The sequence below is a fragment of the Trachymyrmex septentrionalis genome, unplaced genomic scaffold (genome assembly GCF_001594115.1).
Source record: "Trachymyrmex septentrionalis isolate Tsep2-gDNA-1 unplaced genomic scaffold, Tsep1.0 scaffold83, whole genome shotgun sequence".
NCBI lineage: Eukaryota > Metazoa > Arthropoda > Insecta > Hymenoptera > Formicidae > Trachymyrmex > Trachymyrmex septentrionalis.
In genome coordinates, this window is record NW_017306018.1 from 1,684,612 (window position 1) to 1,702,891 (window position 18,280).

Consider the following 18,280-nt stretch of genomic DNA (forward strand, 5'->3'; position numbering starts at 1 on the left):
ATCATGTCAATTAAAAATTTAATTAATACGGATGCAGTAAATCGCGTATTTGCGATTTGCAATGCTATTCCGTAAAACACGCTAACGCCAGTGAATATATATATATATATATTTTATGACCAATTTACGTGTAATTATTATTGAAGCGCCGCTATATAGTTTAGTTTGTCGTTATCAAGGACTACCGGTAAGGTGACAAAGATATCGAACAATCAACACGGCATCGACAAGGGGCACGATTCATCGTCAGCGATATGGATTCCCGATAATTTATCGTTATGTAAGAAAATAATCGGAGATTTATAACACGGCTGTCACTTAACGAAAAGATCATTTTAACGACAGTGCGTGTGCGACATCGGTAAGTCCATTCTTTTAGCTTATAACGTTCTATTTTACTTCTAACTGCTACCAATCGAAATTTAGTCGTTTTTCCCTTTGATACATACTCATCCGGTCGCCGTGTGATTAATCGCTATCATTGTTTCAAATCACCCGCGAAGCTGTTGCGACTATCATTGATAAACAATAAATCGTTTGATCTCATCGATACGTAACTTGTTTTTCGCCGCGCGTGAAAAACTGTAGGGGGGGGGGGGAGAAAACAATTATCAATCCTCGCAATGAAAACAATCAAACAAGTGTGAAGAACAGAATTTTTTATTGTAGTCATAATATTTATTCCACTCACATTAAATTGTTCTGCGGACATTCTAATCCACGATTGTTCGCGAAAGAAGTAACCTACACTAAAGTGCACCGAATTCATCGAATTTGTAAGGATCTTTTATTAAAACAAGTGTGCGAACATTGACATATTGAGATTTATTATATTTTTATATACAAGAATCTAATATTAGCCAATTTGTTAGTAAATAATTACTGTAAAAATAATATAGTAAATAATTACTATAAAAGACAGTAATTACTTATTTTAAATATAATTAAATAGATTGTTATCTAGTGTTTTTAGCGTTAAATAAGTAATCGATTACCGTCTTTCATAATTATAGTATAGTAGAGAAGAAGAGCCTTAAGGATCGGTCAAAGTTGGAAGTTTCAAATAATATAATATTCTACGTTCATGAATTTAATTAATCTCAAATGTGTCTGTGCGCCGAAACGTCTTTTAGCAATAAATTGGCCAGTATTAAATTGGCTAGTATTAGCTAGATTTCTGAAAGGATATTAATATTAATTAATGTACCTATATATTTTCATTTGATTATAATCAGCTTCATAAATCAGATTGTGCTTCGTAAATTGCTTGTAAACATTTATTTCATAAGTTATTTATCTTCGTTCGAAGTTTTAACCGAAACGATGCAACTGTTGTCCTTCCATTTCCTCGAAGTTTTACACCAATAAGCGCGTAACGTAATTGCATTTAAAACTAAAAGGACACTCCTTCGCCAAGCGTGATTCACGGAGCGTATTCTTCTCGTGAAATTGAATTTTCGTTATATTATTTCCGTATTTTCTCGATTTTACAAGCAACGCGATTATTTGTATCCGCGATAGCGAAGCTATCGCCGTCGACTCGCATTCGGAACGCGGCACGCATGTGCGTAACATGGTTATAGATTACAGGTCGACGACGCAGAATGCGGAATAAATCTCGTCCTGGATTTTATTGATTTTTTCGTTGACGCAAGCAAACAGGCCGAGTTAGCCGTAGAAAAACTTCTTCGAATTACTTCTTCGTTCCGCGTGATTTAATCAGTGGAAAGAAATATTATATACGACGTTTCGTCTCTTGGTAATCCGTGCAAGAGAAAGAAGCGGAGAAAAGAAAGATTTGTCGGAGCCCTCGACAAATACCGGTCGACTCATTATACAGGATGTTCACAGCAGAGACTGACGTCCGAAATACGGATACATTAATCAGTCCAGCAGAATGTCGCAAAACAAAAACGCGGACCGAAATATCCAGCTCAAGGCATCGTTGCATTGATTGATTCTGTTTCGTGGTTTTAATCAATCGCGCCACTCGCTCGTATTAACATTATTACAACGTGTTTGATACAGCGCGCTATCGATTTTCCTTCGGCTTATATTAGGGAGAGCACCAGTGATAGGAGAATCATCTTCGAATTGGAGTATATATTACGAAGGGCAGATTTTATTGGCACGGTTTGCTCGCGTTGAAACTCATATAAAATTTGTTGAAGCGATGTACCTCGTATCTAATACTGTACTTTAACGAATCTCGAGATTTAATATTAAAAGTATTTTGCATAAGCATGAAAGATGATATCTAGGGGCAAATTATTTCTTCATTGTCATCATAATTGTTTTCATTTATTTGAATACTCACGCAAATTGAAAGATATAAGTGGGCGCATTTATCGTATTTGCAGCTCTTTCTACAGAAATTCTCTGAAACTGCATTGAAATTAGACTTAATAGACGATGTTTAATATCAGAATTTCGCATTCTCTTTCTTCTTCTACAAAACAATAGTACAGATAGCTATAAATTTAATTTCACCGCTATTATTCGTGCTATCATTTTCTTATTTATTGTAAAGCTGAATCTCTTTCTTGATAAAAAGAAGATATCACAAATCTATATGCGAATACATCGGAAAAGATACGCGTTATCTCATCTATTATTTTGAAGTAAACATTCTCTCCGCGAACATTTTATCAAAATCATATGAATTGGATTTTGATGAGATCTCAAGTACAACTTGAAAATTCTCCTCTATCATCTCGTTCTCCTACCCGATGCTTTTCTCGACAAGGGTCCCTTTCGATGGAGATAATTCTTATGGAGACCATTCTGTGTGCGGCGAGGCCGCGCGACCTTGACCAAGGCGCCTCGTTTCAGGGTCTAGGTCTCGAGACGCATCGACGCAACGACCGCGATCGACCCGCGATCGAGATCGCGCCTCGCGAGGAACAGCAAAAGAAAAGAGTGGGAGAGAGAGGTGGAGACGGATCAGAGGAAGCCGAGCGAGAAAGAGAGATCGAGAAAATGACCCCCACTCGCGGCAATGAGGAAATAGAGGGGCGCACTTATAAAGACTATGCCTACAGCCCTGTACCAGTGAGTTCCCTTTCGACGGTGAATGATACACCCCCAGTCAGAGAATCGGTGGAATTGGACACACAGAGGACGTCGTTACGCACCAACGGTCAGAGTGGTCCCGAAGACATAATGGAGAAGGGTTCTAAACTCATCCAGTTCCTGGCTGCTGCGACGGGTAAGTCCCCGTCTGTAAACAAAAGGTTAAATATCAAAGAGGGAGAAAAATGAAATTAATTATAAGATCAATTAATTATTAAAACACTTTTTTTTTCCACGGAAGTTTCGGGTTACTTGAAATTAATTTTCTCATACATTTCTTCAAAATAAATTAACTTTAAAAAATTTGACTTGCAAAAATTAGAAAGACTTTCTAAATTATTTTTTGAACGTGAGGTTGATGCTTGATGGATTGATTTTTTTTAATTATGTATTTATTTAATTAATTTATTTAAAAACGTCATGTATTACTTCTACTTGTACTTTGTACTGAATAGTGACAAATTTATTATGACTGTATTAAGATGAATTATCACCCTCGTGTTACAAACACAACTCGATTGTGGATCGATTCGACGCTTGAGGAAGAATTTATTCTTCGCGTTGGCTTCGTCATATTTCAGTTCTGTATTTTCGAAACTCAAAAAAGCTAAATTGAAATATTTATACAATGTAACATAAGATTTGATTTTATTCCATTTACGCGGTATTGTTTTTTAATGCTTCTTTAAAAGAAGAATAGAATCACGTTATACATTCATCGACGTAGTTCAGTTCAAAGGGTTTGAAACGAGCAGATTGGATAATGGACAATAAATTATACTATTTGCTTTTTACTGGTGTAGTTACTCTTTTGATGCGTGTGACATTAATTGAAGAAAATGAAGAGGTATGAGACGCGATTGTTCGCTCTCACCACGTGTAGAGCACGGTGCGGCTGCACTTTGCACGCAACCGTCCGAGAATCAAAACTATTCTTATATGTATATTTTTTATAAAAATATACATTCAATTAAACAATGAAGATCCGAAATAACGCTCAAGTTGAGTATTACCAATTCAGTTGAAAGTTTATTTGGAAGTTATCACTCAATTTGAATGTCATTTTGGACCGCCAATCCGTCTAGTTAGATATATTTTTTATAAGGATATTTTATTTTAGCAAATAATAAAATATTTCTATACTTGTAATCCTAAGAGGAATCAATAAATATACCAATATAATATTTTTAATTGTATTCTCTGGACGGCAGCAAATAATTTATTAAAACTAGTCAAGGACACAACGCAAGTACGTGAAGCAGAATTGTTCAATCCAAACTACATTGTTCAAGTTATACATAATTTTTTGGGGGCATCGCGAAAATATTATTAATAATGTTACTTTATCAACATTTTATGAAAGTACACACAATAATGTGATAATATAATGATAATGGAAATATTATTTTAGATGAATGCATGTGACCAAATATTATACAAACATTATCATAATATAATATGAGTATTTATATATTATATTTCCAATAATTTAATTTCTATTTCTAAAGTTAACAATAAACACGACAGTCATAATCAATAATAAAAAAAAATAACGTGAATCTTCATAGCTTGATAAAATAACAAATAGAAATAAATTTACTCAAGGGAATTTTTATTATTTAGTAAGTATTTATTATAAACTTTATCCTGTCATTTTTCTTTTTAAAATAATTTTCCTTAAAGGATTGAAATTAAGAGCTCATTACAAAGATAAACAAAATTCCAATTACGATGCCTTTAAAATGTTTTTTCCCTAATGTATAAATGATGAGAATCGAAGACTCGCAATTTAGCGGGAAAAAAACGTATAAACGGCGAGAATCAAGGAATCGCGATTTAGCAGGAAAATAAGCGCGTATTTCATCGCTATTAAATTTACATGATACGATTTTAACGCGGTGAGAAAGAAGAAATCAAGATAATTATTCGGGTCGATAATTTCGGTTGACCGAACCAAGATTAGCTCAAGCTTGAGGTATTAGCATCGAAAATCCACTCAGAGAAAGAACGATGCCCCGCATTTACATGCTACGATTTATGTTCACCGGCGAGTCCTTCGTGTACTTCGATGACGGGAATATTAAACGATTCACATCCGGCGCTCGACCGAATTCAATCTTAACCGACAAAGATCGCAATCGGTTTAAACTACTTCCTCATTACCGGTGCAAGCGGTAGCCAGTCAAACGAGACCTCGAAGTGAGAATCCCGAGTTGAATGGGAAGGGTCTCTCTTACAATGCAAGTCAATCGAATTCGTAATGAGACTAGCGGCGAACCCGCAATTGTTCAGTAATGATCATCGGTTGGATTGAGAACAATCTGATTCTCGATGGAAATCAGCGTTCGATTCCCTAACGATGTGAGTTCCTTATCAAAACAGGAATAAAATGATTGAGCAATTTTTACCTTACAAGGCTATTAAAAATGTTCTGTTTATTTTTCCCGAATTTATGCTTTAAGTTTTACTTGCCTGAAAGTAAAAATGTCGAAGGTATAAAGTACAAGGTACATTATAATTATAGTAAATCCATTCAAATAATTATTATTTTACAATAAAATAAATCATACTATTCTCAAGACTGTAATGGACAACTCTCAGGGCTTTATACATTGTTACTGTGCAGTATAGTTTTATCAGATGATAAGGCAAAAAGTACTTATCGATAAAGTAAATTCTATTAAGATGTGTGATAATTTATACATTTATTTTACGAAGTATCTTACAGTATGGCTATGCGATAATCGTTCATTTATCAGAAAATTAAAGTAAATTTTATACACGACACCCCCCCCTGTCCCTATATATGGACTTGCCAATTCCATAAAATTTACTAGATTTTAATGCATATTTACATTTTTCTCCGTGGCGGGATTAATAAAAAAAAAATAAAATTAGATACTTCCTTACACTGTATAATTAAATAAGAATAATCCACGTTTTTCCGTGATTAAATTGCGCGCTCGGGAAGAATCACGTAGAGCTGAATTTTAGGTAAATCTTTGCGCGTATACAGCGGGTATATAAAAATTCAGATCAGCTCTGATTAACTCAGCAATTTGCGCGAAATCAGAAATCACGAGAACAACGTGAGAACGAGAATCCTTGAATATAGAGAAACGGTAATCCCCGCAATTTAACTACTAATTATTTATATGCGGAAACCAACGGATTTGATTTCACTATTTTTGTTATAAATGTGAACTAGCATGATAAGACAATTCGTATTTGTAGTATCGACTTGTCCTCGTGATGTCAAAGTTTCCGTGACAAAAGGCCGAAGTACTTCATGGTCATGTGCTGCACGTAATATTGTACTAAAATATGTATATTAGATATATTGCAACTGCAACATATATTGTATTATCTATCCAATGAATGAGCACTTATTAAGTTGCTTGACGAAAGCCAGTTTAATTCTCAGTCAGTTCGAGTAAGTTTAATTCTTGTGAAAGTAAAAGTTGCTTGAATATTCATTGGAATTTCTGCGATTATTGGCGATTTTACATATAAAAATTCATTTGTCAGTCTTCTCTCTTGAAGATTTTAAATTAATTTATTCCATCATAAGTAAAAGTTTTAATGTAGAACTGTACATGAATAATGTAGGTTAATCTCGATGTGACAGTGTCATAAGAGATAATAACGCATCTTAATTTGTACCTGTCACTTTAAAAAATCTAATATATCAATCTTGTTTATCAAACTTCATACAATTTCTTGGATAAGATGCAATTTTAAGATTAACTGGAATTAATTTAAAGTATAAAATTTTATTATCTCTTGACTACGTGGATGACAAATAAATTAAAACCACTTTTTTAATGTACTTTTAAGTGTACTCGATGAGCAGATTCTCGTTAAAATATCGATTAAGATGAAATGAGTTTGATATTCATAAAAAAAGAATTCCGTAAGAAAGAGAGTTTACACTTTTGGCAATGTTGTTCAAAATGATTCGCATGTTTTTCTACAATATCCAAAATAAAATTCTATGATTCATTCTAGGTTTTTTGTGGCGAGTTGTTTATCCAATTATTTATCTTTATCAGTCTTTGATGACGAACTCTCGCGTATGTAAAAATGCAGCTTCACTATTTTACTCGATATCGACAGTTACGTGATAGATACTTCATTGTCGTGATATTTTTATATTTTCAACCGGAATTTTTCCGAATATTGTTATCCGCGGTAACGCCTCTCTCGCGCTCTCGTCGTTAACTATCGATTACGTTATCCTATCCTATCGCGGTTGCCCTCATTTTTAATTCATTGTAATTTTGTGTGTGTCCGATACAGTTTCAATGTTTCATCGCGCGGACGTCAATGTTTGTTGATTGACCGTTGGTGCAACGTCAATACGATTTTGCAAGTACGATGGTGACAATATTTATAAATCACGCATGGAAATATACGCGATGATGTCCAGACTTTTTTTTATATCGAGCTGCAAACATGCGTTAATCTTTTAAAATGTAATCGTATTTCGTCACACGTTCCATTAGTGTAATTCATTAGACGATTTATTGTCGTGACATTGTTCGACGATGGAAAGAGGCTTGCTTTTATTGTATAAGAATGTGATTATATTTTCTGTAATCTGCGTTGTCTTACTCCGCAACGATAAATTGAATTTTATAATCGCATCTCTCTCGATATGATTGATGATTTTCCGATATTATATTCTATCACGATTTTTTAGAACACAATATCTTATATACAATATCTTATACACACATAAGATGATATTGTGGCCCTTGTAGGTTATAATAACCTCTTTTAATATCTCTGGTAGACAGTAAATTCTAATGATAATTTACGGAATCATATATTCAGTAGCCCATTATACAATGACGCTAATATGCCATAAAATAGCCGATATTTATTATATAATACATTTTTTATTTTTACGTTCAAGCATTTTCAAGTTACGTTTCAAAATTTAATTGTTATACATACTTATTTTTTGCGTATTATCACACGAATGTATGTACACTTAAGTCTGCTGTTCGTTATTTTACATTTTATTTAGCTGAGAAACACATTTCGAGTTATGTAAAGTTAAATAATAGCAGGAAACTTTTGTTAATATAACTCCCTAAACTGACTGATGATGACCTTTCTCGAAGTTTTCAATATAAAAATAATCATTCGATAAGTCGCAGCTCTACTGCTAATCTATAGTTTATTTATATTATAATCTGACGCAACTCGCTGATTCGCGTAAAGGAGGCACGGCAGTGTCTTAGCGCCGAGCTACTACCATGTCTTCAGATACGTATTATCTATAAATTTTTAATACTGAACGGCCTATAATAAACACGGGAAGTTATGCGTATATATATTTGCATGGATTCTGCAATTTTATTTTTTTTGTAAATACCCTAACGGAAAAATTTTTCTGAAAAACTAGATTGAATCAAGACCTTAGAAATTCTTTTTCGTAGGTATTCTTAGTGGGACGTAGCATAGCGTTGTTCGTTTGAAAAATCATGAAATCCTCCATCCTTTCCATATACTTTTGACGTTATATTACGAGTTTTTATATTCTTTCCTACCTTGTATCACGAAACAAATAACATCACTCTACGTCGTTACTACAAATATCTAAGAAAAAAGAATTTCTAAGATAAACAAATCTCACCTTCCATTACGAATATTTACGAAAAACTAAAAATGTTTAACTTGTTTCAATCTATTTAGTTTTTCTGTACTTTTTTGTAAACATTTTTTTGCCAGAGTATATAATTCTGTAACCATATATTTTAAGTACCGTGTTTTTTAAAGAAAATTAATTTCTTAAATTTATTTTTGTGGAGAGCAGTGTCGTCAAATTTTTATAAATAATGCTCTAAATAATAAATATTTTATAACTTTGAGTTTATTATTAGAATCGATTGAGCACTTACACTTTATACACAAATGTAATCGTTAAATTCTAAATTTAACAAAGTTATTGTATAAAACAGGAGGATATTATCCCAATATTTTAATGTATATGATAACATAATATAATCCGTCAAAATGGAATAACAGATATTTCATAACTTTGAGAGTCATTTTAAATTAACTTTTATATTATAAATGTTTAAAAGTGGTTAGTAAATTAAATTTCCTAAATTAAATTGAATATCTTGGGTTGGCTTAAATTGAATATCTTGGGTTGTTTAAGATTAATAACTTTATGAACAAGTACTCTTGAGAGACACTTTCTCATATTTTCAGATGTAATTTTTTGATACTTAATCAACGCTTGACTTTCACTTTACAATTTATGATGTATCATGCAGTGTTTCGTAAGCGTATTTAACTGCGCTTCGTTATTTATCGATTTTTATCGTTCAGGCCATTTTGTTGCCCATTTACGTATTTCTGTTCTGCGATAATCCGGTACGAGCCGTACCATGTCATATGCATGAACGCGTAAACAAAGAGAAAAATCGTCATGTTAAAATTCGTAACAAAAGAACGTTCTACTGATGCAGCTTCAATCGACAAATAAAAATTAAGAAAATTAAGAAGGATTATGTGCTAGTTAATTAATGATGGATCATCGTCGAACTCTGATTACTTGATACAGTATCGGCACTGACTACGATATCTCATTCAGGGGCAAAGATACATCGATCCTTGTGTTTTCAGCAGCACGTCTTTGATATCAACGTTTTCGTTTTAAAAGTTTCGCCAGATTATGCCAACTCATTCAAAAATATTCAATCCTTATTTAATCGTGAAAACTCGTTTAAAAATATTCAATTTTTATTCAATCGTAAAAAAAGTTTTAAATCTATATTTGAAAAGTGACAAAGAAATTATATCATAACCAGAACGATATAATATGAACGAGAGATTGCTTGTTGTCTCGATAAAAATATGTCAATATGGAATATCATTCAATATTGATGTGTTATTTTATAAATATATATTATATAATCGAATTATATAATACGGGCGAGTCAATAAGATAACCTTAATATGTACTATCTTGATTTTTTGAAGACAAAATTAAGATTACTTATTGATTCACTTATTGTATATTATTTCCATTAATAATCACTACTAATACATATATAATTTTTAATTACTTTTTAAAAACTTTGTTGAAAGTTGAAAGCCGTTAAATCGCCGTTTTAAATCGCGCAACTTTAATTATCTGATATTTAAATTTCTGTTTGGAATAGGATAGAATAGATAATTAATCCTATAAATTCCGCTATAACTATATATAGATTTATAACGTGATTTAAAATTATAAGATAAATTTTATCGTGGTGTTAAATGATAAGAGGAATATCAAATCATTCAGCAAGGTTGTGATCGATAAATCATATTATGGAAATATCAGTTATTATGGAAAAATTATTATCAATATGGAAATTTTTCATTGAAAACGAGACATCTATCAAACGACTTTTCTATCTATCTCGTAACGTGATGTATTTGACATCGCGAATTGATGAATGCCTACCTACATATTTGGATCTGTATATTCACGGATTACTTGCCACGGATTTATTACGGATTATTGATCAATAATCGCTACCTCTTGTCAGGTGGTTAATGAAAAATTAATTAGCTAAACTCAGTAAAATTAATAAGTAGTAAAGCACGACAATCGCATATTATTATCGCGCACAAAAAAAAATCAAGAGGAAACGGAGAGGTGATAACCCCACGCAGTAATGACGATTAGGACCATGAGTGTGAATTCTAATTGCCTTGTGTTTTATTTGCTTATCAAAAAAGGACGTTGACTCTTTTTGATACGCAAACAAATTGATTGTGATTCTCCTCAGAGAATATCGATTGTTTTACTGGACGTCTATCCTAAAAATCTTAAGACTTGTAAAGTTTGTCAGAAAGACGTCTTTATAACGAAACTAAGATATCTCGATTTATGACATCTTTATATCAAGACGTTTCAGACATGCATGTGTCTAAATTTGAACTTATAATTAGGAAGTTTCATGTCAAATTGTTTGAAGAAAAACAATACTTGTTGAAGATAATTTACGATCTCAAAGATAATATTTTTACTTGCAAAGCGAATATCTCTCTCGATAATTAACAATTTCAAATTGATATAACTGCAGATTAATTAATTCATTATTATTATATAAATAATTACACAAATTTTGCTTACAGTTATGTAATACCATTGTTTTCCTTTATCCAATTCTTTTTTTCTAATTTCGTATTGTTAGTAATCGTTTGGTAATATCGCAATTTAAACGCTTGACTAATCGCGTATTCATTAAATATTGCATTTATAGTATTTCATAACAATTTCATAACAGTAGCAAATAAAAGCAACGCTAATGAAATTCAATAAAATAGAGCTTGCGCGCACGTTCGCTTCTGCGTGACTAGTTTATTGTTGTCAAAGCTATCTCTTTCCCCGTAAAAATGCGAAGTGAATCCTGTGTTCGTGTCGATAATGAGAAATTTAACGTTACGTTATGACAATACTAGCGAGATTGTATCTTTTCGATGTCAAGTGCGCGTGCGGTTCTTACGATACACATTTATACTACAATAGTTCAATACCATGACGTGCAATCGACGACGCAATCACGTGACGCATTACGTCGAGAAATTACGTAAGTGAAATACGTAAATTGCGATAATACCGTGGCGTATATATAATAACCGCTTGGTTGATTTTTTTTTTGGTTCAGCCTAGACTATTTGTAATGAAGTGACAAATCAGCGTGTAATTTGATTTATGCTTGTGCACCGAGACACAAATTAAATCATCCTTTCCCACATTCGTGATACGAAATATAAATTAAGATTCCCTACACTCATTAATGTAAAATTATCATTGGTCAATGACATGCCAAAATGCTACGAAGTTTTCTTCTTCTATATAAATACGCGAAATATATAGATGCGCCATCTCTTTTACATTCGTAATATAAAACATAAGTTAAAATTTCTCGTTTAATGAAAAAGAGATAGAATATTATTAAATAATGATATACTGATTATAAGTACGAATTTTTTTATAATACGAATATAAATGCTACTTGTTTAATAGATAATAAAAAAATTATTACTTATAATTGCGGATTTTGCACAATAAATTAAATAAATTTTTTTTACCTGAACTTTGTAAATGTATATTCAATTCACCTGCAACAGCTGGATATCCTCTGCTGCAGTTTAAATCTCTGCTTTGTAAGCTTCGAACGTGTACCAATCGTTCCGTAAAACCGGAAGCATCACGGGCCTTGAATCTCACTGCATTACCTGAAATACGCAATTATGTAAAACCTCTTTATCTCCGGAAAAGCCTTCAAAGCACGCTTTGACTCGAGTTTCATCAGTGGAACATTGCCTACAAGTTATTTCGAACGTTAGCACGATTGAATTTCTAATCTCGAGACAAAAATACCTTCGGAAAGTCAATTTTTCGTTGGTGATACAAATATAATTTGAGATTTTGTACGAAACAGATAAATATATCTTTCTAAGATGGTGTTTTTTCTCTAAACAAAACAAAATTTTCAGTTTTAATAATTAAACATTTAAATGATAATTAAAGATTAAAATAATAATTAAACTTTTGAATTTGTAAAAAGAAAAAGATATAGATAAACATATGTATACGCTTATTATGTATGTTATAAAATTTTTGCGAACAACTGTCTAAATAAAACAGATAAAGTTTCGATATTCAATCATATGTTATACAACACCATTTTTATATAATACAATAAGAAAAATAATTTACTAATAAAAAAATATAATAAAAGAAATGATTTATTATACTTCTTCTCTAAAATTTGACTTAGTAATTTATCATTACATAAATTTTAGGAACAATAATAGGAAAAAAGGATTCTAAAATGATAGCAGAAAGTACAAGCATATTAAATATGCAGCAAATAATAATACGATAATGACTGATACTAGTGACAGGCGCGTGGACGCGTATAATCATAGTTTATCTTCGTATTTATTTTCATATTCATCTACGGTTTAATATAAATCCATTTCTGAGTTGATGAATGTATTATTAAATTTCATTAAAGCGATAGAATAGCGAGTAGAAGATGTTACCTTTAAAAACATCGTTAAACATCCAAGAGATTAACATTGAGCGTGCGAAGAAGTTACACGAATATTCCTGCACTTGTTTATTTGTATATACATCTCGGAATTTTGCAATTACAGCTAGTCTATCCGTCGTCGCGACTGGTGCGATGATGGGATGGACGAGTCCAGTTCTTCCTTATTTGGAGATGAATGGCGGACCTTTGGGAACGCCAATCAGTAGCGAACAAAGTTCCTGGATAGGATCTCTGATGGCCCTCGGTGCTATTTTCGGTAGCTTCGTGGCTGGATTCCTTGGAGAAAAGTATTACTTATACTATAAATTAAAGATCACTAAGAGTCTTGTCACATACATTTTTTTACAAGAAAATATGGCGGCAATCGCTAGATATTGCAGAGTATAAGGATGGATCGTATAAAGCTTATGGAACTCTATATATTTTGCAGAATCAAATATTGCCGCCATATTTGTCTCGCATGATTAGATTTTTACTTGAGGGTTTCAATCGCACAAGTAATTTTGTAATATATTATATAAGCAATTTACGTAACTACATTCTACTTCTCGAAACTGTAAGTTGAAAACTAGAGCCAATCTTGGTGAAGAAATAAAGGGTGTTTCCCAACAAGAGACCCAGATGACACAGTGTAACACAGTAAATCATAATAATCTTGTTGTTAATGTTAAACAAAGATAATATGGTTATTGTATCACACTGTGTCGTTTAATGAAAAGCACCAAAAGCGTATATCAAATTCAAATATTTAATAGCTGAATCAAAGACAACGAGAACTGATTTTTTTCATCGATATTCTATAGATTTGGTCCCAAACGAGCGTTGCTATCTTGCGTGGTGCCGTATTTAATTGGATGGATACTTGTCGCTTCTGCAGGTCACGTGGCTCAGCTTTATGTTGCTCGATTAGTACTTGGATTGGCTCTGTCTATCGTATTCACGATCGTCCCTATGTATAATGGGGAAATAGCGGAGGTAAAATTTATTTTACACACATATACAATATGTACATACAAGTAACACAATTACTTATATGCAGTTTTCTAGGATTTTTGCATTTTGTCTAAATTTTTATATTATTTAGGCACTTTTTTGGTGATATTAAAGATTTATTCATACTTTTCAAAATTTATGAATATTTTAACTAGAATAAATAAAATAATTATTTAAACACTTTGTTTGTTAAATAATATTAAAAAATAAAGTAAAATTTAAATTAATTTAAACTTAAATTTAAATTAAGTAAAATTCTGAAAGACTTTTGAAATTATTAAAAATTAAAGCAAAACTAAATCAATGAGAGTTAGAGGCGGTATAATTGAAGCGCTAATTAATTTGTGTAAAAATGTTTTTTATTACTTACTAATTACTTGGTCAAACATTTCAACTCTGCTCTGAGTTATCTACATAGCAACAAATTAAAAGGTCAAACGTTCTCAGAGGACTAGAAATAAGTATCTTTCCCTAGTTATGTTTTTGACGCGTTGTTGATTGTTGACACATGTTGGTCAATCAAGTACAAAGCGAAAAACGATGGGAGGTTTTTCAATATTCTATACAATTCAATGGATCCAGAAAGCGAAATTTAATCAAGCAGACATTTAATCAAGTAATATAAATAAAAAACATTTGTACACAACATTAATTAATATTTATATCACCGCGCTTTAAGTCTCATTAATCTCGTTTTAATTTTTAATAATTAAATTGGTCATTATACATATAATAACGAATTTATGTAACTTTTCAGGTGTCTATCAGGGGAGCATTGGGCTCTTTTCTTCAGCTCTTTATCACGATCGGTTTTTTATATGCCTACGCTATTGGGCCGTTTGTCAGTTATACAGTTTTTTGGATTCTCTGTGCCATCTTACCGATAGTCTTCTTCATCTCCTTTTTTTTTATGCCGGAGTCTCCATACTTCCTCCTCCGTCAGGGCCGCAGAGATGAAGCGATCACATCTCTGGCGAAACTTCGAAGCAAATCCGAAGCTGCTGTTCAGAAGGAGGCCGATGAAATACAGGTAAGCCATTGTGCAAAACATCTGTTTGTGAATAACTTTCTTTTATAAAATTGTCTGCTCTAAAAGAATCCCAGAATCTTAAAATTTGTTAAAGTCAGGAGAATCGATTTGACTCTCAGTTAACTTTGTATTAATTTTTCGTCAAGAAATTCAAATCGTTGGCGTATTTAATTTTATAAAAAATTCTATCAAAAAAATTATGCGGTTAGTATATATTATTAATAATAAAAAATGCTAATTCGATTCGCGGTCGTTTATGGCTTCCTTGATTTCTCAGCGGGTCGCTCGACTGGACAAGGTAATCGCGAATGCACCGTTACAAGCATGTACTCAATTATTACTAGACACATGTCCGAGTATACATTGTCCGTCAGACGCTTTAGACAAACGAGGTTGTGGCTAAGGCCGTTCCTTGATCCTAAATGACAATGTCGCACATTCGTGAGGAACAATTATGACTGGCTTGCAAACAACATTCCTTCCTATAATGTAGAGTCTTACAAAATCAGATGTTCTTTCAATCATACGTAGCTATACATTAAAGCTATTGTTTAAACGTTGAAATCGCAAAATGTAGTTGCAAAAATAATTAACATTAACAGCCGAGGAACGTAGAGGCTCAGATTGTAAGTGGATAGCAAATTTGTTTCAGCATTATCTGAAATTCTTTTAATAGCACACATACAATTTAACTTTTTTATTTCAGAACATTCTACGTAGATCGTTGTGCTTCAATTTTTATATTTATTGTTTAATAAATTCGTCTCGGTTTCGATTTTTCAGGTGATACTCGACGAGGCTTTCAAGACTCAAGTTAGCATCTTAGACCTGTTCAAGGTGAAGGTGAACATCAAGGCACTGGGCCATACTTGTGCCTTGGTTTCCTTTCAACAGTTTACCGGTATCAATGTCGTGCTGTTCTATCTACAAAATATTTTCATTGCTGCTGGAGGCAGCATCTCAACAGATGTAGCACCGATTATCATCGGAGTGGTGCAAATATTAGCGTCAGCAGTGACACCCGTAGTTGTCGATAGATCAGGTAGAAGGATGCTCCTCGTCATCTCCGGCATCGGAGAGACAGTCAGTTTGGTAAGTAATTGCTTCCATTTTCAGATTTGATCTCAAATTAATCAATTGTGAATTAAAAAAATATATAGTCGTAAAAATAAATAAAAAAAGAAATTTGTTTAAATCTGGAATATAATTTAATTCAGTTATATGTGTGTGTGAAAATTAACAAAGATAATTTCTAGATCTAATTAGCAAAGACTTTGAATAGCTAGATCAAATTTCTTATACCATCAAAGACAAGAAAATTCTTTTCTTGTCTTTGATGGTATATATTGTCTCATTAATTAAAGATCAAAATTAGTAATAGAAGTCAATTGAAATAGTGTTAAAGTTTCGCATTCTTAAATAAGCACAATTAACAATATTTAGAAGATATAAGCTACAAAAATTATTATATAAAATAATACATTCTTGTTTTATCTTTTCGATTCTCATGTTTTTAAGAAACCGGTTGCAGTCGTTCATAAAACATTGCAATTGAGAATTATTATTAATCGTATACAATTAGTTTAAAGACATGATAGTTCATGGAGAATTAATAATGCGGGACCTAATATTTAATTTTGCATTGAAACTTTTACAAAATTTTCATACTACTCTCTTTTGATGAACACCAGATTGATTTGGAAATTTGCATGGAAAGCGTGTCCAAAATTAGCGTATTCATGAAGCGATAGACGCGGTTTCCCGTAAAGTTTACTTCCTGTTTTATGGAATGAATTGTAATTTTGTCACCTTGCGATGACGAACCTGAGTTTGTTAGAATGGGCATGCATTTTGCTGTTGATTAAAATTTCAAAAGAATCTCAAGGAATTTAGATTAGAATCGTTAGAAGTATAAAGATATATTTTCTTCCAAGAAATACGATTATCTTTTGAATCATATTTAATCAGTAAACTGTAATTAAATTTGAAATCAGACATAAAATTAAAATTATGAAATAAAATTGTTATTTTTATCAGTTTTCTTTGAATTTTATTAAATACAAGGCTACTTTTTGTAAACATCATAATTATGACGTTAAATGAGATGAATTAAAACAGAATGTTACTATATATACATATATATATGTTTGTTTTAATTCATCTTATTTATGTCATAATCACGATATAAAAAGGAGTGTTGTATAATAAAATTCAAATAACAAGACTGATAAAAATGGCAATTTTGGTGATACTGTGTATTAATTTAGCATTGATGGTTCCATCCCACAAATATTTTTTGTCAACAATAATTTGTAAATGGTTCACGCGAATTATCATTGATAGCGTTAATTCATTTTTATATTATATTCATATTATATTCATAGATTACGCGTTTAAATTATTTAATGCATTTTCCGATCGTGAGTTCACGATTGGCATGCTTAATCATACTCGTTGTGAATTTAATTTCTTTTATCACGCATCTCGCCTTCAGGCAAATTCACGGGGCGAACGACTTAATTATCCAACACAGAGAATTGAGATGCTACTTGTTATCGTCATTTGGAGCTTATACAATTCTCTTTGTAGATCAGATAAAGATACAGCGGTAAAGTCCTCGCGCTCGGTAAAGTCCGGCGCAGGAAATACAACAATGAATCGCGAGGATGTATAACAATGTCCTCGAGAAGAGGAAGGCTGAGCATTATACATACATTATTATACATATATACGGATCGTCATTATGCATTCCGATGAAATACGACGGAATGTATCGGATTCAGTGCACACAAAGCGTGAGGACTTCCACGTGACTGTATGTGCAGCGATTACATAATTTGCGATAGAAGGCAGACACGCGTACGATAACAGCGTCGACTGAAATGAATTGAAAAAATTATAATTTTTTATATTCTAAGAATTTTTTGAAACACGAGTTTCCTTTTTTCGTTTTGCCATTGCAAATTTACTGAAATTTAGAAGGCAGTTATTTACTCTGCGAGAGATTGATATAGTAAAAATTGTCAGAAAACATCTTGTAACGACGCGCCACTATATGTAGATAAGAATTTTTCAAACACCGAATATGTTTATAAATATATATATATAT

The 18,280-nt window shown here is 32.1% G+C and overlaps 1 protein-coding gene across 4 annotated transcripts in view; it reads left to right on the forward strand.

Moving 5' to 3' along the window:
* The first annotated feature begins 293 nt into the window (after nucleotides 1-293).
* The window catches only part of LOC108755035 (solute carrier family 2, facilitated glucose transporter member 8-like), an 18,947-nt gene continuing 960 nt past the window's right edge, over nucleotides 294-18,280 (forward strand). The window contains exons 1-6 of one of the 4 annotated variants that reach the window (XM_018497758.1): nucleotides 294-361; nucleotides 2,833-3,208; nucleotides 13,252-13,435; nucleotides 13,952-14,123; nucleotides 14,899-15,171; nucleotides 15,955-16,263. In XM_018497758.1, the coding sequence (XP_018353260.1) occupies nucleotides 2,980-3,208; nucleotides 13,252-13,435; nucleotides 13,952-14,123; nucleotides 14,899-15,171; nucleotides 15,955-16,263 (1,167 nt within the window). In that variant the 5' untranslated portion in view covers nucleotides 294-361; nucleotides 2,833-2,979. Of the gene's footprint in view, nucleotides 362-639; nucleotides 777-2,746; nucleotides 3,209-13,251; nucleotides 13,436-13,951; nucleotides 14,124-14,898; nucleotides 15,172-15,954; nucleotides 16,264-18,280 lie in introns of those variants that run through there. The other 3 variants (XM_018497756.1, XM_018497757.1, XM_018497759.1) reach the window with 3 other exon arrangements.